The 22054-nt window shown below is 39.4% G+C and overlaps 1 protein-coding gene across 1 annotated transcript in view; it reads right to left on the bottom strand.

Moving 5' to 3' along the window:
- The window catches only part of HMCN1 (hemicentin 1), a 184281-nt gene that overhangs the window by 108409 nt on the left and 53818 nt on the right, over positions 1-22054 (bottom strand). The window contains exons 8-17 of the mRNA XM_031554941.1: positions 16876-16996; positions 16078-16341; positions 15758-15902; positions 11645-11766; positions 4908-5183; positions 3870-4011; positions 3325-3452; positions 2668-2781; positions 1796-1954; positions 863-1057 (exon numbers count right to left, since the gene is read on the bottom strand). Of these exons, the coding sequence (XP_031410801.1) occupies positions 863-1057; positions 1796-1954; positions 2668-2781; positions 3325-3452; positions 3870-4011; positions 4908-5183; positions 11645-11766; positions 15758-15902; positions 16078-16341; positions 16876-16996 (1666 nt within the window). The remainder of the gene's footprint in view (positions 1-862; positions 1058-1795; positions 1955-2667; positions 2782-3324; positions 3453-3869; positions 4012-4907; positions 5184-11644; positions 11767-15757; positions 15903-16077; positions 16342-16875; positions 16997-22054) is intronic.

The following is a 22054-nucleotide window of genomic DNA, read 5'->3' as shown; positions in this document are numbered from 1 at the left end:
AAGAAAAAGAAAAAGAGAGAGAGAAATAGATTGCAGCAGCTGAAATTACACTATATTCTTTTTTTTTCAGATCATTCCTTTCCTTCTCTCAGCAAGGATGGAAATAATGACTACGAGTACTTGATTGAAAAGGTATGACATATACCTTTTCAGCACTTTATATATTGCATATATTTTAATACAGCATACACTACTGTGTACAAATGATACCTTGTATTTACATGTCCACACATGCATATACTGTTGCACAGCGCATTTTCTGGGGAACACTGCTTACACTACATAAAGTATTGTCTCTCTGCATGTTTATAGACACGTAACACATGAATTACTCTGCTTTACATACTCTATACAGAAATTACTTCACTCATCCTGCTAAGTTCTAGAAAAGCATAAAAGAACTAACTAAGAAAACAGAATAATATCATTTGGTGTCTGGGTGACCAAAATGCTCCAGAGAACTGAAATTGCAAAAACACTTGCAGAATTCCTAGCTATTACCTAAATTAGGACTTGCTTAAAGCAGTAATTTTAAAAACACTTCTTGAGAAAAAAAGAGTAAAATAAAATTCATGACTCCTCAGTATTAACAGAGTCCACAAAGCACATTTATTTAAACAAAAGTGTAATTATTTCAGTGAAGATCAGTGAAGGCAGAGACCAATCATAAGTGAATTCAGCAACTCAGAGGAAAACAATGCACATCAACAGCAACAAAATCAGTATCAGAAACATAATCTCTGATAAAATCTATTTTTTTTTTCAAAGTTAACTATTCTACACAGTCATATAATAATTTAAATCCATTGCATATGTTGTATTTCCCTCTAGCACATTTTCTTTAAAAATTTAGCCTACTTACTATTAATTGACAGAGCTCCTGTTCTGAGCTGACTGATGGAACTAACAGCAAGTGGTCTTGAGAAAACGGAAGCGCCACTCAGCCGCTTCCATTTAACCTTAGGCTCTGGGTAACCCTGAACATAGCATGGCAGTGTGATATTTGAGCCAATATCCACAGATTCATCACTGGGTTCTTGCGTAAAAACTGGGGGAGCTGGAAAAGATAGAGAAAAAAATACATAAAGTGAATAAGGGGTTTCATCATGACAGTAGTGTTCTGCTTTCAATACTGGCAACCTTCATTTACATCCTACTACACATTATTGGTTTCCTAACAACAGATTCCCAATTCAAGCAACAGTATGCAAACACAACCTAGCATGCTCTTTATGAATAATGAGGAGTTCAGAAATGGGCTAGACATCACACACACACAAAAAAGAAGATACAGCCATCTTTTTCAAAAGAACGTGAGCATTCAGGTGTTAGTATATTTCTCCTCTCCTTCAAACAGCTTTGCCCATTGCTTCAGAAAGTGTACATGCCTATCAGAAATATGCATTTTAAAGGCCAGAGGCAGTTAGAAAGAAATAGAAAAAGGACAGGAAGGACTAAGTTACAGTAAATTTACGCTTAACACAAATGAAATACATTCTCTACATGACAACTATGTTAGGTTGACGTTTGAACTGTTTCCTCCTTCTCTGGCTCTCTCTTCCTCTTTGTAACTTCAGTGCTTTGCAAAAGAAGAATGAAGGAATGTTGGAAATTCAGGTATCATAAGGAAATTTAGCTCAGTGACCACTATCAAAAAGGTGTTCTCAGCACACATAATTATTCAAAGACTTGCATAACCGTATTTGTGAGTTCAGATAAATAAGGCACTGTTGATCACATAAGGAAACACTGAAATAGAGCACTTACTGTCTAGTTCAAACTACTTGCTACTTACAGCCAACATCTAGAGTTATCTTTCCAGAAGCTCTCCCTGCATCATTGGTAGCCACACAGGTATAATCACCAGCATCCAGCTCTTGTGTTTCCTGGATCTTCAAAAGACCCTGATGAGTATCAATAATGAGAAACGCTGATGCCCTCAACTCTAAGTCACCTAATTTTGGACAGAAAAAAAGTAACTGAAATATAAAGAGTGTATTTATAAAAATTACTCTAACAAAACCGTGTCCAAGTCTGAGATTAGTTCACAACATAACTGTACTCATTCAGCAGATAAGTATAGTCAGATAATCATTCAACTCAGTGGGAAAAATCACTACTGCATTAGATACAATCAAATTTTATTTATATTTATTTTGCAAGAAAAATACAAAGTTAAGTAGGTTTGGATAGACATCAGTATAAGGACAGTATGCCAAGTTGTATTTCTCCTTCTCACATTAGAGACTACTTATGGAAGTCATTTGTCTGCCAGCTCCATGCCTTACTGCAAAACCAGGAAAACAACTCTGCTACCTCTCAAGCAGGAGCCAGGATACTGCTGAGTAATGTTCAGAATGTGTCCATGTGCAGAAAGACATTTTGCAGTTTTTGTAGCAGATAGCTAAACATTTTCTGACAAAGCATGAAACACAGCTGAGTGCAAGAGATGCACAGTTTTTTCTTTTTAATTACTGTAAGGTATGTTCTTTCATTATATTTAAACAGAAGTGAGATTTCATGTCCTCAGTGTTAAGTGCCCTATCTTCTAGATTAGAGAATTTCACGTCAGTCACTATTTGAATAATACATAAAGCTTTTGAGAAAACTAAAGTCACTTCAAAATCATTGCTCTAAGCAAAAGTAAATAAACACAAAGAAGTGCACCTTTAAACCATTTAACTTGAGGATGTGGGATTCCAGTTGTTTTACACTCCATAATAGTTGTGTCTCCAAGAGCAACCAGAATTTCACTTTGAACTATGGTCACTGTTGGGCCCTCTAAAAAGAAACAAGGAAAAAATGAGTTCCTCATCCAAAATGTCTACCATTTTTAAGAAGCAAATGATAAAAGATTAATCTTCTGCTTTTATGTAAGACATGTTTGCCTTAAAGTCAAGCAGGCTTAAAAATCATGTAAGGTGATAGAAAAATAATATAAGAAAAGTAGAGTTTGGAATATCAGAATACCTGAACCATATATAGAATATGCAGGCATGTAAGGAAAGAACTGAAAGAGTCTGACCATTCAAAAAGTAAAAAGAGACTTTCCAACTCTCCAACTGAAGGTTGGTCATTAAGAATTTTGGTATTTTGCTGTTAATACACAGCATAGTGTGTAGAGGGCACGATTTGGACTAGGACTCCAGGGCTAAGCACACAACAGAAAGTTAGAAGAAAATTATTCCTTCTCCAAGGATCTACTCAGTTTTGCATGTCTACTCTACCATGTCTTGTTTTTCTGGAGTTTCAGTTCTACAGATTACCACTCTGAAGCTGTAATAGTTTGCTTTTTAATTTCATTTCATTACTTCTTTTGCTTACTGATATATGTAAGAATAGATGTCTGTTTCTCTGTCCCAGCTGAGTTACTTGCCAAACAACCATAAACACCTGCATCTTTTGGAACTGCCTGTTTTATGATCAAGGTGCCTTCTGGGGTCAATCTATACCTGAGAATACAAAGGGAACCGACCAAAATGGTTAGTTAAAGAAAACAGAAAAACCATTTCACACACACTCCAAAAATATGATCAGATAATCTACAAATAGATGCTACTGTCTTTATCTTATTATACTTATTATTAGTTGTAGTAGTATTTCTGCCAGAGGATACCAATGCATGTTGTAAAGAACACTGAGTTTAATCTTGTAGAAAACTTCTAAAGAAAGTAATCATAGTATTTCTACTTTATAGATAAGATAATTGAAATCATAGAGTTATAAGGACGAAGATCAAAGTACTTTTTTCCAAAGCTCACATGCTCCTGTGAAAGAAAGAGAACATTTTGGCATTCTTCAAAACTTCTTATCACACAGGAGGGACAAATAAAAAAAGGAAAAGGAGAAAGCAAAGCTATAATCCCTACCTATTTGAACCAACGATAAACATTTCATTGTGTGTCCATACTACTGTTGGCTTTGGATAACCTGTAGAAGAACACTTGATAGACACTTCAGAGCCTTCTGTAAAAGTCTGATCCTTAGGTGAAATGACAATCTTAGGTGGTTCTATTAAAAGAAATGAAAAATAGAAATTAAAATGATACATTTTGTTAGCACTTACACATTATAACCACCTCTTTATTTCTGATGAAGGTGATGATCACTGTTCTCCCATAGCTGCCTCCACTAAACCCAAATAATGAGCATCAGACATACATGAATTATGTCAGAAGGCCAATTACTGCACTAAAACATGATCAATCTGGTAACAACACTTTTGTTGAAGTCTCTTCCATTTACAGCATTATTCAAAGAGTTTCTATTTCTTGAATTAGCAATCCTGTTTCAGAATTTATTTACTTCTTTTTCTCTACTACAGCATGCCTGTTCTTCCATGTAAAACACACAAGCCTTTATAAAAAAGTAAAGGGTTCAGGCTACATGGGTCACATGAATTCTCATGCTTCCAGTTTGCTTTGCTCTGCACTGGATCTCCCAAATATGAGCATGAACCTGCCCAGAACTAAACAGAGTCATCAACATCAATGTCACAAAGAAATAAAAATGGATTTCAGCTGCATTTTCACGAAAAGAGAGACTCATGAGCATCACAGCATGAGCATCTACTTATATCCTTGGACTTATTTTTTCCATAAAGATCAAAGACCGTTAAAACAGTTCCCTGTGACAACTGACATTTTCTTCTACAATATTTACCATTTTGCCTACTTACAGCGACAAGAAAAAATTTCACACCACCCAATACATGAAAAACTAGCAATTCATAGCACCAACTGCTGCTCCGCTGCCTGACAGCAAGAGGGCTTGAGGGAATGGCATGGAGCTGCATCAGGGGAAGGTCAGGCTGTGGGTAGTAGTTACTTCAGGCAGAAGTTACTACAAGAGAAGCTCACAATAAAGTAAGTTAAAAGCATGTAAGAGTACACTTAACATACAGTTACCTTGTACTGTAAGGAAGACAGATGCCATGGTAGAGCCATCCTTGTTAGAAGCTATGCAGTTGTACTTGCCAGCATCTGTGAACTCTACTGCTTTCACTTCTAAAGATAGGTTGCTCATAATCTTCATCCGTAGGGACTCCTGGAGCCTCACATCCCTGCCATTTCTCTGCCAAGTAAGATTGTAACGCATGGTGCTTACAACCAGGCAGGTCAGGATGGCTCCTTCCCTAAGGATAGCTGTGACATTGTTAGGAACCTGAATCACAGGCGGAGGTTCTGCATAAAAAGAACAGAATAAAGAACAAAATAAAGAGAGAAAAGATTTAGAAACTTTTGACTCTTAAAAAGTAACTTCAAGCATACCACAGCATGAAAAAATTGTAATATTGTTTTAATATTGAATTTCATATCGTATTACTAAAGCCATAAAACAGGGAACCCAGATCAGTTTCCTCATTCCCCAGTGCTAAGTTATCTGACAGATGACAAGAACACATGATTTACACGGAAGAACTACGATATAGAATCATAGAACCACTCAGGTTGAAAAGATCACTAATATCATCTACTGAAACCATCAACTTTTGTCTGTGACCATTCTAGATCACATCATCCAGTGCAACACCTACCTGCTTCTTTAAAACCTCCAGGGATGGTGAATCCACCATTTCCCTGGGCAGCCTGTTCCAACACCTCACCACTCTTTCTGAGAGTTTTCTTAATATCCATCATGAATCTCCCTTGGCACAACTTAAAGCCATTCCCTCTAATCCTATCGCCGATTATCTAACAAAAGAGGCCAACCCCCACCTCACCACAACCTCCCTTCAGGTAATTGTAGAATGTTTCCTCCAAGCTCCCCTTTCTCTAGACTGCACAGTCTCAGTTCCCTGAGTCACTCTCCATAAGCCTTGTGCTCCAGACCCCTCACCAGCATTGCTGCCCTTCTCCGGACACACTCTAAGGCCTCAGAATCTTTCTTGTAATGAGGGGCCCAAAACTGAGCACAGTACTTGAAAGTGCAGCCTCACCAGTGCCGATTGCAGGAGTATAATACTTCCCTAGTCCTGCTCACTATGCTATTTCTGATAAAAGCCAGGAAGCCATTGGCCTTCTTGGCCACCAGCGCATACTGCTGGCTATGTTCAGCCAGCTGCCAACTAACATCCCCAGATCCTTTTCCTCTGCACAGTCTTCCAGTCACTCTGCCCCAAGGTGGTAGCGATGCACAGGAATTTCGTAATTGAAATGCAGGACTTGACACTTGGTCTCGTTGAAGCTCATCCCCACTGGCCTGAGCCCAGTGATCCAGTCTGTCCAGATCCCTACATAGGGCCTTCCTACCCTCTGGCAGATCAACACTTCATCCCAGCTTGGTGTCATCTGCGAACTTAATGAGGGTGCATTCAATTCCCTCTTCCAAAACATTAGTAAGGATATCAAACAGGACGAGTCCCAATATTGACCCCTAGGGAACATCACTAGTGACTGGTCGACAGCTGGATTTAACTCCATTCACCACCACTCTCTGGACCAGAATCAAATATCACATGTATGAGAGAGGATTTAGTTCTGCTCTTTGACCTAATATTGCACCAGGATAAGCCAACATGAGATTGCAGCCCCACAGAAAGTGACAGCAGCAGGTCTCTAAGTCTGATCTATGACTGAAGCATGACCACAAAAGGTCGAATCCAGGTTACGCTTTAGTTTTTGTTTTTTGTTTTTTGTTTTTTTTAAACAGGTGTGCATATCAGAGAGGAAAATAAATAAAAATGTTGTTAGCATGGTCTTCTAATGGAAACAATGAATTCAAGTCATCAGCTGCTGCAAGAATTACCATTATGTTCCTCACCTGATTTCTAGGTTTCTAGGGAGTGCAGGAAGGAAGCAGATGTTTTTGCCTTCAAGTCCATCTGATTGAAGACTTTATTATAGAAGATAAAGAAAAGGTGAGGCAAGGCAGTAAGCACAGTGCAGACACAGCTCTGAGAGATGAGCAGTATCAGGCAGCAATAAACAGACATGCTAACTGATGGACTATTAAGAAAACGGGCATCATTTCAAAGAGGAACCAACCTGGACTTGGCAACAGAAAACAATGCAAACTGGGGTTGGGGGGGAGTGGGGGAGGGAGGGCAACAGCAGTGCATAAAATGGTGAAGGAATGTGCAGCAGAAGCGAGTCTGGAAGACACACAGGAGTAGACAAAAAGATACAGAAGGGGTCTGTCACATATGGAATATCAGTAGTCAGCGTGCTTGCCTTATGGAGCCCAGGCACTGAGCCTGCCCTATCTTCTCACTAAATCTTCATTCTGCGGCCTCACTCTCTCTCACACACAGGTGCTGCAAGGGCCCACTGCTGCTGGAGCAAGTGCAAACAGGCTGGGTGCCAGGCACAGGAGTCTGAGCAGGGTGCAGGCATCCCCAGCCTGTGACACCAGCCACTGGGGAGACTGGGCAAACCATGCCAACTGCTGGAGCAGGTAAGGGTCCCAGCTGCAAGCTGCCAGAGCAGAAACTGTGCATGTCCCAAAAGCCTGCTACTGGCAGGGCCTGGAGCAAGCAGAGGGCTCATTACCAGTGGCTGGAGCAGAGCTGCAGGTCATGGTTACATGCCCAGCACCAGGCACAGGGAGGTCAGAGCAGGGGGAGAGTCAGCATCTTCCCCAAAACAGGTGTGTGACAGGCAGGTTCACTAGCTAGCTTCAGGGAAGGGGCATGGGGTGGGCACAGGAGCAATGGTAGTACTTCAGGTGTCACATACCTGTGACCAGAGAGTGGTGTGTGCTCTCACTAGTGAGCTCCAGTCCCTACCAGCAGCAAGAGCAACTTGGCTGCTATGGATGACACAAGGCCCACACAACAGCTCTGCTGCAGTGCTTTGTGGGCATTCTAGGATTCTCCGAGCACCTGCAGTATGCACACAGCAGGCTAGGCTCTGCAGCTGGCAGAACATTGCTCAGCAGTTTCCAGGCACATTTTGTATAATACCAATCTTTCTCTTCCAATTTGTACATATATTATGTTTTAATTTCCACTATTTGTTATTGTTTGCTTTCTGCAAACAATACTCATCTGTATGTTTTTAATCATGCTCCTAGAAGGATGCAGCTGCAATAACTTAATACTGGAATTTAGCTTTGAAACCATAAATGCTAAAAATAGGAGCTCTTGTCTTGATCCTGCCTGAGATATAGCTGGTAAAGGAGAAAAAAAACATCTCAGTGCTATAGAATGCATACATTCCATATACATTTATGGAATGTATGAAGTGTTACACTGTAAAAATTAGATATATATATAAATTCTATTTGTTTTCTTTTTCTTCCCAAACTAGTTCTTGCAAAGAAAAGATCTGCAATGAATAATGTTCTGACCGAAGTGCTTTAACGGAAAAAAGACCGCTGTAAGAGCTAGACCAAGTCTTTATCAGTACACAGCAAAAAATGAATTATCCTAAGTAAAGCAAGCCTAAGAGAAAAGAAAACATATCTGTATTTATTAAGGGTGAAAGCTGCTCCTCAACTCAGAGCCAACAATAACTTGCCCTCACTGAAGTCTCCTGTGGGGTCTCAAGCAAGATTCACAAGCCTTCAGGTAGCTCACTGCACGCTAACAAATCCCTCATACACTGCATGTCTGGCTGTGCAGCTCTGTTTCCCAACACATACAGTCCCAAGCAGCCACACTCTTATTACCAATACCAAGTGTATGTTAACAAATGCAGAGGAGAACTGCTTGAGATTTGCTTATTGGAGTTTCACTCTTGCACTTTAGGGACTTGAGGAGGTTTTGGGGAGGAAAAGACAAGACTTAAATGTTTCCCAAAGGAATATCCACAAGTACGCTACTGAAAGAAACTCAGAAAAATAAGAGAAAAACAGATTAAAATCCCTATCTTTTGGCTGTCAGTCCATATCTTTTAACACAATAGCCTCTTATAACAACATTGTGCACTGCAATCTCCTGGTCAAGCTCTTAAGTGAGTGCAGTGTGTAGTCAGCTAAAGGGAATTTAGTTTATGTGTCTGCACAAGCTAACAAGCCATTTGACATTAAGATTTAACACTGGTGAGAAAGACAAACTCAAGTGTTTGCTTTTCCTGAAACTAGAAAGTGTTGACACAGTTCCAGTACCTTTCACCCAGCAGCTGGCAAAACTGATAATCTGTGATGTGCTGTCATCTGGGCAAACTAAGGAAACTTGAGAAGATTGTCTGCATAAATAAGTTTCAGATAATTTTATTTCAAATATTTGCGTACAAGGCTTTCAAAAGTATCTCCCTCACATTACTCCTCTGACACTTAAGAGAGCTAATTGCTCACGTCTGCAGTGTGTCACCTGCAAATGGATCTCACAGTAAATGAGATGATGCCACAATTTCCCCCAGTCATTCCCTCTTGATTCTCAAGTGCTATCAGTGTCACAAGAGAAAAGTTAGGATTCTCTTTCATTCAGTTCCCTCTGTAAGGAAGAGAATGGCTGAAACTTCCTGACCAAGAGTCCTTACGCACACAACTTCTGAGCGAAAATATAACAGCTGCCTGTACTCTAAAATATGGGTTGAAACAAGAAAATGACAATATCCTATTCACTAGAAGAATTTTGCTAGATAAATAATGAACTAGTGCTCAGCTAGGACTCAAATAAGTACTGATGTTACTGTTCTATTCTACTTGAATACTCCGTGTGACTAAAAGGATGTTCCTCTTCTCAGATCTACTACCTGGTATAAGAGGGCTGTTTCTCTATGAACTTTCCCTTGCATGGAATCAGTGATGTCAGGCTGGATTTCTCTCCCCTCTCCCTCCAATGTTCTCATACTGCATTCTGGAAAAAAAACCAAGGTGAAGGAATACACAGGTCACTGCCTTCAGCTACTGTAAGGGCTGCTTTAGAGAAAACAATCTGAGTCTTCTTGGAACACAAAAGATAAGAGTCCATGGTTGTAATACTCAGCATGGGAAGCTACAACTAGACTGTTATGCATTTTTCAAGTGAAGGCAATTAACTACTGAAAAGCTGCCCAGAGAGCTTGAGAAATCTGTGGTCTTGGTGACATCCACTGTTTGACTAGACAAGTCCCTGGGGAATGGGATCAAGCTTGGAAGCCAACTCTGCTATGAGCTGAGAGTAAAGTAGTTAATGTGCAAAGGTCTCTCCAACCCAAATGGTTTTGTGGTTCCACGACTCTGGATAGCTAGCCTCAGCTAATCAGCTAATGCAGGAGGGACGTGTCCCCATTTCAAACAAACATTTACAGAAAAGCTTAGGGCTGAATTCCAGCTGTCGTTACAAGTTTCAACTAGCCTCACTGCCACTTGGGCTCTGTTTCACTGTCTTCTCTATTCAAGGGCAATAATTTACCCTTCCACATAGAATCATGAAATTGTTTCAGCTGAGAGGGATCCCTAAAGAACATGAAGTACAACTCCCTTGCAATGAATATGGACATCCACAGCTAGATCAGGTTGCACAGAGCCTGGTCCAGGCCTCTCCACAGACAGGGCATTCACCACCTCCACGGGCAACATCACTCTCACTATGAAAGACTTTCCTTATACCCAAACTAGATTTCCCCTCTTCATGTTTGAAACCATTTCACCTTGTACTGTTCACAACAGATCCTGCTGAAGAGTCTGTCCCCTTCTTTCTCATAGCTCAACTTTACATACTGAAGGGCTGCTCTCAGGTCCTTCTCTTCTCCGAGCTGAAAAGCACCAGCTCTCTCAGCCTGTCCTCATAGGGATGGTGTTTCATTCCTTGGATCATTTTTGTGGCCTTCCTCAGGACGCACTCAAACAGGTCCATATCTCTCCTGTACTGAGGACTCCACATCTGGCCACAGTACTCCACGTGAGGTCTCACCAGCATAGGGTAGAGGGGCAGGATCATCTTCCACCACGTGCTGGCCATGCTTCTTTTGATGTGGCCAGGATACAGTTGGTTTTCTGGGCTGTGAGAGCTGCTGGCTCATGCCCAGATCCTATCCACCGGTACCCCAGTTCTTATTTGGCAGGGCTGTGCTCCATCCTTACATCTCCCAACTTGTACTGAGAGTGGGAGGTTGCCACGACCTAAGTCCAAGACCTTACACTTGGATTTTTTGAACCTCCTGGCTCAAGCCTAAGTCTCTCTGGATGGCATCCTGTCCCTCAGGCATCCCTTGGTGTCATCTGCAAACTTACTGAGCGTGCACTTGATCCCACTGTCAATGTAATTGATGAAGATATTAAAGATCATCTGCTCTAATACTAACCCCTGAGAGACACCACTGGTCACTGATCTTCATCTGGACATCAAGCCATTGACTGGCACTCTCTGGGTACAATCTCACAACCAGTTTCTTGTCCATTCAACAGACCACTAATCAAATCCACATCTTTCTAATTTGGAAAGAAGGATATTGTGGGGGACCCATGTCAAAGGCCTTACTGAAGCCCAGATAAATAATGTCAGCAGCCCTTCCTTCACCCATTAACTTAATTATGCCATCATAAAAGACCAAACAAGCAAGAACAGTTGCTACAAAGCAAATCCCATGTTAATACTCAAAATCAGTTTCTGCTTAAAATTCAACAAACTTACGTACAGGAGCAGGAAAAGAACACGCTTCCACTTTGAAGTATTTTAAATAATATCTTTTTATTGGCACCAAGTCATATTTCTCACTCTTAAATATTTCAGCACAATGAATTACCATATTTAAATACAGAATGAACTAGTGCCCACCTGATACATCCAGAAAAGTCTGTGCACGACCAGTTCCTGCAGCGTTGGTTGCAATACATTCATAGAAACCTTCATCAGACAAGGAGACTTGGTTGATATCCCAGCTCATACTTGATGATTCTCTAGAGAGAGAAAAAAGTATATTCACTAAACTTCTGAGAGAATCAAGAGGTATGTGGTTTCCTGATTGCAGGCTAGGTTTTTACATTAAGAGGGAAAACAGATCCTCTATTGAATTAAACTAGATCTAGCCTTATGGATTTTATTTAAAGATAAATATTAGCATCGTACACTTTTTAAAAGTATTGAGAAAGGCAAGCTTTTGCTGTAGATGTTTAACTGAAACATTTTAAGAAGCTCTTAATGTATGTCAACAGTTGCCACAGTAAGGCACTATTTGCAGTCATACCTTATTGCTGTATTTTCTACTTGAGATGCTATCTTTCCCTAATACCCATCAGCTTCTATGCAGAACTAGTATGCAGTACCACACTTATGGCTCTTCCTAGCCAGACTTTTAGGTACAGATATGAGCGACACAAAAAGAGCACTGTCCTTTAACAGAGTCTCCCCTGTCTATAAGCAAACACACTCTTAGGTTCGTAGAACAGAGAGGGTGGCATCTAACCTACCTGCTTCCAGGTGACTACATCTAGTCAGCTCTTTCTGCCTTTCAAACTTCAAATAGTTGAAATCCAGCAATGAAGTACCCATACAAAGATATCTTAACTTTAGAGGTACAGCTGGGACAGCAAAAGTTGTGACAGGCTCTAACACCACCAACTCAATTTTCTGCACATTTATTGCCTATCCACATAAAAATAAACTGTGCAACAACTATAAGGACAGAACAAATGGATCCAAGAATAAAATACAGACGATAAAGTACAGAATAGATGTGGGCAAAGTTATAAAACATGAATCCAGACAAACACACACAGTTTTTCTTCTCATAAATTGTGGAGGGGCAAAGTTGATGTGCAACTGTATTGTGTATTTGTCACATGTAACATTAAAGTCAAGAAGAAAACAAAAAATACAACCATATTGACTAGTAGTAAAAATAGCAAATGCTCTTAAAGCTTCTTAAGATTCAAACCTACTTTTTGTTTAAAAACATTCACAGACACACAGATGATGACATAAATGAACAAAACAGTGTTTCAGCTGCTGTGCCCCAGGGCTTCTGGTGGCCTGTTGCTACGGTTTACAAACAAAACCAGTGAGCATAAGAATATCTAACATAGCTTTAGCAAGAATTTTCACATCATGATAAAATCATTGTAAAACCAAGTTAACAATTCTTTTATTCAGACAAACAAGATGGAGGCAAAGTGATTTATCAACTCTCAAAAATACAGAAAGGAAGAGAAAGCAACTTCAAATATAATTGAGAGTTGAATGCTGTAGCAGCAACCCAATCTGTGGGTTAAACACAAATGAAAATTGTGGTGACCCAAGATGGCTTCCTGTAAATACTCATGCTTCATACTGATTCTAGATAACCTAATACATTATACATCAAAACTATGACACCTCATAGAGCAGTGCTGACAAACTGAAACGGTAGCACAGCCAGAACTGAAGAATAAAACAGTACTTCTTCAAAGTAAAAAAAAAAAAAAAAAGAGAAACTTCTTTATGAAAAGTATGCTAGAAGTGAAATTATGTGATCCAATCTTTTTTTTATTCCTAACTTCTCCTGTATACCAAATGTAGAACATAGAAGTCTTAAGAATGGAGGCATAAAAGGAAACATGTCCAGAGTGGAAATCCCTGAGAAACACAGGCCTGTGGTGGTCTACAGCTTGTTTAGGTGGTTTTGCTGCTGTTTGCAGCAATGTATAGCACACATCTCAAGGCACACCCAAGCAGTAACTACGCACAACTCTTTTCAGCAGGTCTTATGAGAAAACTCAGTACCTTCCACAGCATCAAGTCATTTATTTATGCCAATAATTTGCCACTGTGTTTACTGCACCTGTACAATACACACAATTTGCTGGTCAAGCTGCTTAGCTACTCTGTTCAGAAAACACTAGCAACATTCCCTTAGCCAGCCTCTAAGGACCAAATCACGTCCTAGTTATCAGTTCCTGTGAAAGCCACTGACAGGGAGCACAGCACTAATCATGTTGTAACTAACCTCAGCTCCTTCCCTTCAGAAGCCATCCCATGCTGTCCAACATCTCCTACCCAGGAAGGAAGGAGCAGCAGCAAGTTAGCTCATTTGTGCGAACCCTACAGCTGAAGAAGCCTTCTCTGCTCCTGTCACACTACTAACACACATAGCTAGGCAGAATACATTTCATCTGGTTTAGCAAACCAAACTTCAGCCTTACTAACGACCACAACAACCAGCAGACTCAGAGTGATTTTTGCCTTTCTTGTCAGAATTTCGCTTATTAGTTTTGCTCCCTTTGTGGAGACACTGGTGTCATTTATATCACAGGATGGATTGTGAAGACATTAGCACTCATTTCTCACTGACTTACCACTTTTTGTCCTTGAGAACAAAAAGCTGGATGCAAGCCAGCTGTGTGTGGTTGCAGCCAGAAAGGCCAGCTGTATCCTGGACTGCATCAGCAAGGCAGGGAGGGGACTGTCCCCTTCTGCTCTGCCCTGGTGAGGCTCTATCTGAAGTACTGTGAACAGGCCTGGGGCACTAGCACAAGAAGGATGCAGAGCTGTTTGAGCGGGTCCAGAGGAGGGCACTAAGATGATAAGAGGGCTGGAGCACCTCTCCTATGAAGAAAAATTGAGGGAACTGGGCTTGTTCAGCTTGTAGAAGAGAAGGCTGCGGGGAGACCAAATTGTGGTCTTCTAGTACTTGAAGGGAGCGGATAAACAGGAGGAGGACCAACTTTTTACAGTCTGATAGTGACAGGACAAGGGGGAAATGGTTTTAAACTAAAAAGGAAAAATTAGGTTAGATTTTAGGAAGAAATTATTTACATAGAGTGGTGAGGTACCGTCACAGGCTTTCCAGAGAAGCTGGGGAAACTTCATCCGTGGAGGCATGAAAAGGTAGATTGGATGGGGTCCTGGGCAGCCTGATCTAGTCAGAGGCAATCAGTTCATGGCAGGGAGTAGATGGAAGTCAATTTGCAAGGTCCCTTCCAACCTAAGCCTATGATTCAGTGAATAAGGTGCTGATTACTGGATTTAGTCTCCTAAATCAGAGCGGTCAGAAGCTCCTAGAGATGTTAATCAAAATCCTCATTTCCTTACTAGACTGAATCAGAACATAGAAATCTAAGAAAAGCAAAGCTTTTCAAATTTTAAAGAAATTTCACTTTTTTTTTCCCAAGATATTACTCATTCAAAATTAGTATTTGTAATTTGAAGCAGACAGCAGTTCCGGAATCAATATTTTAAAAAGTCTGTTAATTTCAAAAAACTCTTAACCTACATTCATTCTAATGGTACTTTCACACAGACAGCTGTCATAGTAGAACTACAATATTCAACTTACCAGATACTTACTTTTTGAAATATGCAGAAGAATGTTTTAGCAAAAAATGACACCTTGTCACCAAAACAAACAAACCTCAATGGAGAGCAATACTACTACAACTCTAGTAAACAGAGGCCATTCAGAACCTCACTACCAGTAAAATGCAGACAAGCCAAGCAAAATTGTACTCTGTATCTGTGATCAGTAACATTTGGCTTGAGATATATTTTGCTAAATTAACTTGTATGACCTGCTCCTTCACCTGTTCTGTAATAAGAGAATGAAAAACACATTCTGCTTATTAGGGTGCTGGATATGTGAAAAGCAGAGAGTAAAGTGTATAGTTTGACAACTAAGAATTCAAAGAAGTTACATGGCTACTAAAGTATGGTGCATGGCTCACTGATCATAAATGGTACATGATAATAAAAACCACAATAACAGTAACAATAGTAATAATAATAATAATCTGTAACATCCTGCTGACAGTATGCAGGAAAGCTTCACCATTTATCTATTGTGGCTTCAATCCACAGAATTCAGCATCCCTAATGAATATTATAGAAATAATAAGATATCAAGTATATAATTGTAAATAGAAATCATGGAATACAAATAGAAAGTAAAATAGGATAGGGAAAAAAGTTACTACTTACTTGAATAGCTGATCCACTCCTAGTTTTACTCCATTTTTAGTGAAGTGTTGAGTAAAAGGTATAAGACTTTCTACATGGCAAGGAACAGACCCTGGCTGTAAGTAATATCCTGGAGTCTTGTTTGGCATTGTAACTTTTGGAGCATCTGAAGAAAGGAAACATTTCCAAAAAGATTATTAACAGCTATTAACATGCCCCGTCTTCTCATTAAAAGAAAATTCAACTTCTGATTAAGCTATATTTATAATCAATAAAATCAACTTGTCCTTCACTACTCAGATAAGACATTATTATATTCAATTCAAATTAATATCTCTTACCAGGAGTAATACTAGAAAATGAAACACTTGAAACTCTCTGGAAAAGATAACCATCCTTGTCGTAGCCCGTTATTTTAAGAAAAAAAGCTTCATCTGGTGGAATAAAGTCAGAAATGTTCCATAGTCCATATGGCTTTCTGTCAGGATAGTATTTCACAGGCAAGGTCTTAAGAGGTTCCCCTGAAATACTCAGAAGCTCAAGACAGTCTACTCTGGCTGGAAGAAGGATTCCTGTGGTATTTAGCAGCACAAAGGTAGGAATCCCTAGAAAAACAGAAATATGCTATTTCAAGTGCTTAAAAAAAAAGAAAAAAATTTTCAATAAATTCAATGTGTATTGCCCACCATCCCATGAATGCACCATTCAGTTTCTACCTTTACTTACAAAGTAGCAGGAAAATAAGCTGCTCTAGAATGTCTTCTGCTTGTTAGCACTGATTAGAGCTTAAATTACTGTTTTCCAACAGGTGTTCCTGAAATAGCAGCCTCTGCATTAACTGCTCTCCATGGCCCAAAGCATTCTCTTAGGGTCCAAAACTACCAAAAGCAAAGTTGCAATTTCAAGGCATTTCATAACTAAAAATCACAGAATTTGTGTATAAAAAAAAAAAAAAAACCTAACACAAAAATACACGTCAATTTGGTAAGAACATTGGGTGCACATTCAAGGCCCTAAGAACAAGATAGTATTAGCCCCAATTTATCAAAGTTCACTAGAAAGATCACCCTACTTTATTTTTGGTGCCTCGTACTCCCAAAAGCTGTTATTGCTTAGCATAGAATAAAATGAATATAAACCTTGCACTGGTCTGCTGGATGTTTTCTTGAAGTCTAATGTTGGCTTCTTGGAAAACCCAGCTCGAAATTCAATAGTGCTGAGACCTGTGATCCGAACAGAGTGTCTTCCGCTGCTTGATGTCTGGAAGGCAACAGCTGAAGTTCACCAACCAAATCAGCATTTCAAGATTTGCAGGTTTCTGAACCATCCACTGAGGTCAGTACAAAGAATTCATAAGAGGCTTTACGTCAAGAATTATATGAAAAAGGCATTTAATAATGCTCTACGTTTAGACACTACTACCACCAATAGCTGTAGTGTCTGCAAAAAGAGTCAGCTGATTTTGTCTTGGGTAACCCACAACACAAACACACGAGACCAACAATTACTTTAACATGCCAGTGACAGTAACTGGAGAACACTTCTAGAAATTTGGATTATTATTACTTTTGTAAAGGGTATTACAAAACAAGAAATGAAACATGTCATTGGAAAAAATCAGCATACATTTTCTGCTGGTCATTAATATAAATGATTTACTTCCAGTGCTAGAATAATATATTTTACCTTTTTATTTATTATTAAGATTAATTTTTAGAATACATGCATAACTAATTTTATCTGTGAGGTATATGCAGATATCACATGTACTGCGTATTCCAAAGCAAGTGGCACATACAGAGCAGCCTCAACCAATGCAGCATGTTAGAAGCAGTCCTCTTTCACAGCCGGGGTCTTGGTCTCTGAGCTGAGGATGCAGAAGTAGCTCTTTCTGCAAGCTTTATTGCTTGAGAGTACAATAACTTCTATGCAAAGTAAATCAAAATAATTGTAGGACTGAGGACTTTTTAAAGTTAATTTTTATCATTGCATGCTGAGAAATAAAAGGAATATGAAGCTTTTGTCCTCACCTACTTTCACACTGCCCAGCTGTTAGAAAAACTGCTGTGCTGAGCATAGCATTAGATGTTACTTATGTTTAACTGACAAACCCATGGATAATATCATCCACAGCAGCAGGACAAAACTTAAAAAACTTCAACGGCTATGAAGAGTCTGCAATGCCAAGATCTAATCCGAATTTAGTAGAATCTACTCTGATTTTTTGCTCTGAGACAATGCAACCTACAAGATACACAACATAAAGAAAGCCTGTATGAAGTAACATTATCAGGATTTTTCTCCCATGAGAACATTATCTAATAGAACCTTAAAATACATAATTCCTTCAATCAGTAAGCCTCTCCAACACTCTCCAGCTGCATGTGAGTATTAAATTAAGCAGTCATTTCTCATAACTAACTGCCAGGGGAGAGTTGTTTAGACACTGACAAATCGCTGTCTATCTGCCTAAAACCACCTGTTTGCTCCTATTTGTTTAGCCTTTCACCTCAGAAAATCACTAATAAAGCCTTTTATATAAACCAGCTGTTAGGAATATAAATAAATACTTCAGTGTGTCAAACAACTTGTATTATTAGGCATTAAAATTCCATTAGACAAGTGCAGTGACAAAATTATTTTCATTTATGCATCTATATTAGGAATTTACAGCACAATTAAATTTCTTGTGAAGTTTTTTATAAATTTTTAATCACGCTCTTAATATCACAGAGCAAACAAACAAAAAAAAAAGACCAGTGACTAAAGCTAAGTGTATGAGTCACAAAAAAGACAATATATGGGAAATTATTTAATCTTTATAAATTATTCAGACTTTTGGACGCTTGAAGTTTTAAGGCTAGAAGAACCTTATAAATTGTTATCACCTAATGATAAACGTGCCTAAAAGCTCCCATGCTATGCAAATACCTAAGGATAAAATTCATTCCAAAGGATTGCTTTCCAGTGAGTACTTTTCTAATCTCTTTTCAGAATTATCAAGGATCACTGGAATTATACACTATTGTTTCACCTCCCTGACTGGATGACCACAATAAGATCAAACAGATAGAACAGTGCAGAAAGCAAATATTTATGTCAAATGCATCAGGAAAAAAAGAAAAAAAGAAAAAAAAACTTTTTTGCCTTGCAAACAGCACAACATAAAATTTGTCCAAAATGTATGCATCAAGCAACAAAAGCTTGAAAAGAATACTGGTTAAAAACAAGCAAACCTACCAACAACCAAAAAACAAAACAAAACAAAAAAAACACAAAAACCTCTTATTTTAAAACAGCTCACAGTAGAAAGATAAACAAGCTACAATAACAAATAGATTTTTAACTGCAATGTTGTATTTATATGCTTATATTTACAATGATAGAGATATGCAGCTGAAGTGAGCTTTAAGTTACATCCCCATTGAGCTGAAATTACTCACTGCTTTGACATTATGCTCCTTTGAATCAGCTGCCAGAAGACTATCTTAATCACAAGCTTTTTCTGCTGATTTTCCTACCCCCATCACCTTTCTCTCCTTTTCTCAATCACATAAATGATAATTTAATCTTATAAGATTCTGTGGTACTGCTCAGCTGAAAGAGTCTTGTGCTGTTGATTAAACAACAGGCTCCAACAGCAGCTGATGGCTTCTCATTACTCGCTCTCCTCCCCACATTCACCAGCATAACCCCCTTGCCTTCTTAACCAAACGCCCGGTGGGCAAGCCAGGAGTAATTTGGAACAACTGCTTATTGAGGAACATCTCATGGTAATTCAGCTGTAGGACCAGGAGATAGGGTGACTCACAGCTAGCTCCAAGGTTCAGGAAGCACACACACACACAGCAGGTTCATCTCTCTGAAGATACACGCTCCCTATCACGCAAATGCCTTTTGCATGGGGAAGAGCCACAAGCTCACCTTGTGCCATGTCTCTGTGAAAGGACTACTGTTACTGCGCAAGCCAAGAGCACTACAGCAGACCAACTGGGAGGAAAACACCATTACAAAAGACACATACATCTATGATGTTTTCATAACTGAAGTACCTGCAGCCAGCTGGAGACCTGGTGTGCTGCAGAAAGCAACTGCTTTTACTCCATTTTGTACTACTTGAGCCTGTGATTTAAGACCTGTACTGCACACTACAAGATCACCAACATTTGTCTGTGGATTAAGACGCAAACTTAATGGACTGATTGTTCTGTGGTTAATTCAGTAGCAGCTAATATTGGTTCAGTTCAGCATGACTTGTTATCTTAACCAAACAAAAATAAGATTTTGTACATCAGTACAAGTTGCCTATACAACCTAACTGAAGACTTGCTTTGCTCATAAAAAATAAAAGTAATAAAAAAGGAATTCAAGATTTTGTTTATTCTTATTATTTTAAACTGAAAAAATGTTGGAGACAGCATTAGGCTGAGCTATGAAACAACAAAAAACTCCTTACTACAGGAGCAGCCGGATCTTTGGCCAGAAGTGATCTGCACCCAGCAGCATGCTGACTTACTTCCAACTGAACCACTTGGCAGTTTGCACCATGCTCAGTGCCAGCCTTGGTTTTATGAGAGCTTATCAGCTCTTGCTCAGTTAGTCTTCAAAGGTGTCGTGCTCCTCTCAGCAATTCCTGCAATCCAGAAGTTTGGGTAGCATCATGCAGAAACAGATGTCGTTCTGCTTTGCTCAGTTCACACACAAAAAAGTCTCAGCACAGCAGTAGCCATGCAAGGCCCGTGAGAGATCAAACAGTGCATTTGCCTTCTTGCATTCTGCTTCTCCAAGCTGCAGGGCAAACTGAGGCTACTCTCAATCTATTCTCTGCCCTGCCATATGGTGCTCTTCTAGCGCAAGGTCTGCAGCAGTATCAGTGGTTTCCTACACTGCTTTATGTGGCTTATTTATTAACTAACACATTTCAAATGTTTGAAAAACATCTGCATCCAGCCATGAAAACAAAACTGAGGCTAGTGCTTAATTTTCAAGATTTGTGCTGTGGTTAAGAAAGTTTGACCATATTATTAGCATTTGGTGCAATCACATTTTGAACAGATAGTTAAAATGTGATAACGAATGAATTATAAAAATACAAATGCTTCCTAAAGTCTAGCCAAGTCCTAAGCCTCACCTGGTAGTTCATATTGTATTGAGAGTACACTTGCCCTCCATATCCCCTAGTATGGTTTCAGATAAGCCCAGTTGACTTCAGCTTAAATAAGGTATGCTGAATCTCAATTCATCTAAATCTTTGCTAAATTAGGCCATCTTATCAATATACTTTCTGTTACTGACTTACAGAACCACAGAACTGTAGGGGCTGGAATGGATCTCCAGAGATCTGAGACCACCCCCCTACAAAGCAGGCCCCCTACAGCAGGCTGCACAGGTCAGCATCCAGGCAGGTCTTGAATATCTCCAGAGTAGGAGAATCAACAACCTCCCTGGGCAGCCTGTTCCAGTGCTCTGTCACACTCACTGTGAAGAAGTTTCTTCACATATTGGTGCAGAACTTCCTATGCTCCAGTTTGTGGCCATTTCCCCTTGTCCTGTCCTCACAGACCACTGAAAAGAGGTTGGCCATGTCCCTTTGACTCCCACACTTAAGATATTTATAAACATTAATTAAACCTATTTTATACATAGGTGTATCTATAAAAGGTAAATATATAAAAGGTCTATATATTATTGATCTATAAAAAGTAAATACTTCAGCTACATGAGTTCGGTTCACAGCTAGGCTCTGCTCTGTGTAGCAACACATTTTAAGTGCTCTTGGAGGTTATTTTATTTGCACATTTTATATTTATACAACCATGACATGGCACTCACAGGAACATGAGGCTGACAAGCACTATCACCCAGAGAAAACCCCACAAAAGTATAGTTTCTGATACAGGTAGCCTGGGCAAGGAGGCCCACAGGCAGTTCTAAGATGATCATTTCAGACATCTTAATTTTGGGCTTGGAATTTACTGCTAATAATGTTGATCTTACCTTTCTAACATTTCCAATAATTCAGGATCCATTCTGTAACTTTATGTGCCACTCACATATATACCACTTTATATACTTTATATACCACTCATGTGAACAAACTGATTTCCACACTGTAGGACTTGAGTAATTTACTGATAAAGAGTTAGAATTAAATATTGATTTGTTGACTTCATGGACCTGCTAACAAAATCTTTGGCCTACAAAATGCAAATCATCTCCCTCTCCCAGTCCTCTAGACTTGCTGTACATAGCAAAGCCACTCTGTGCCTGGGCTCTCTACAGAGTCTCTGCTCACTAGACTGCAAAAAATTCAGTGCT

Source organism: Meleagris gallopavo, chromosome 10, assembly GCF_000146605.3.
Source record: "Meleagris gallopavo isolate NT-WF06-2002-E0010 breed Aviagen turkey brand Nicholas breeding stock chromosome 10, Turkey_5.1, whole genome shotgun sequence".
NCBI lineage: Eukaryota > Metazoa > Chordata > Aves > Galliformes > Phasianidae > Meleagris > Meleagris gallopavo.
The sequence above is the reverse complement of the archived record's forward strand: the minus strand, read 5'-3'. Positions and strand labels throughout refer to the sequence as shown.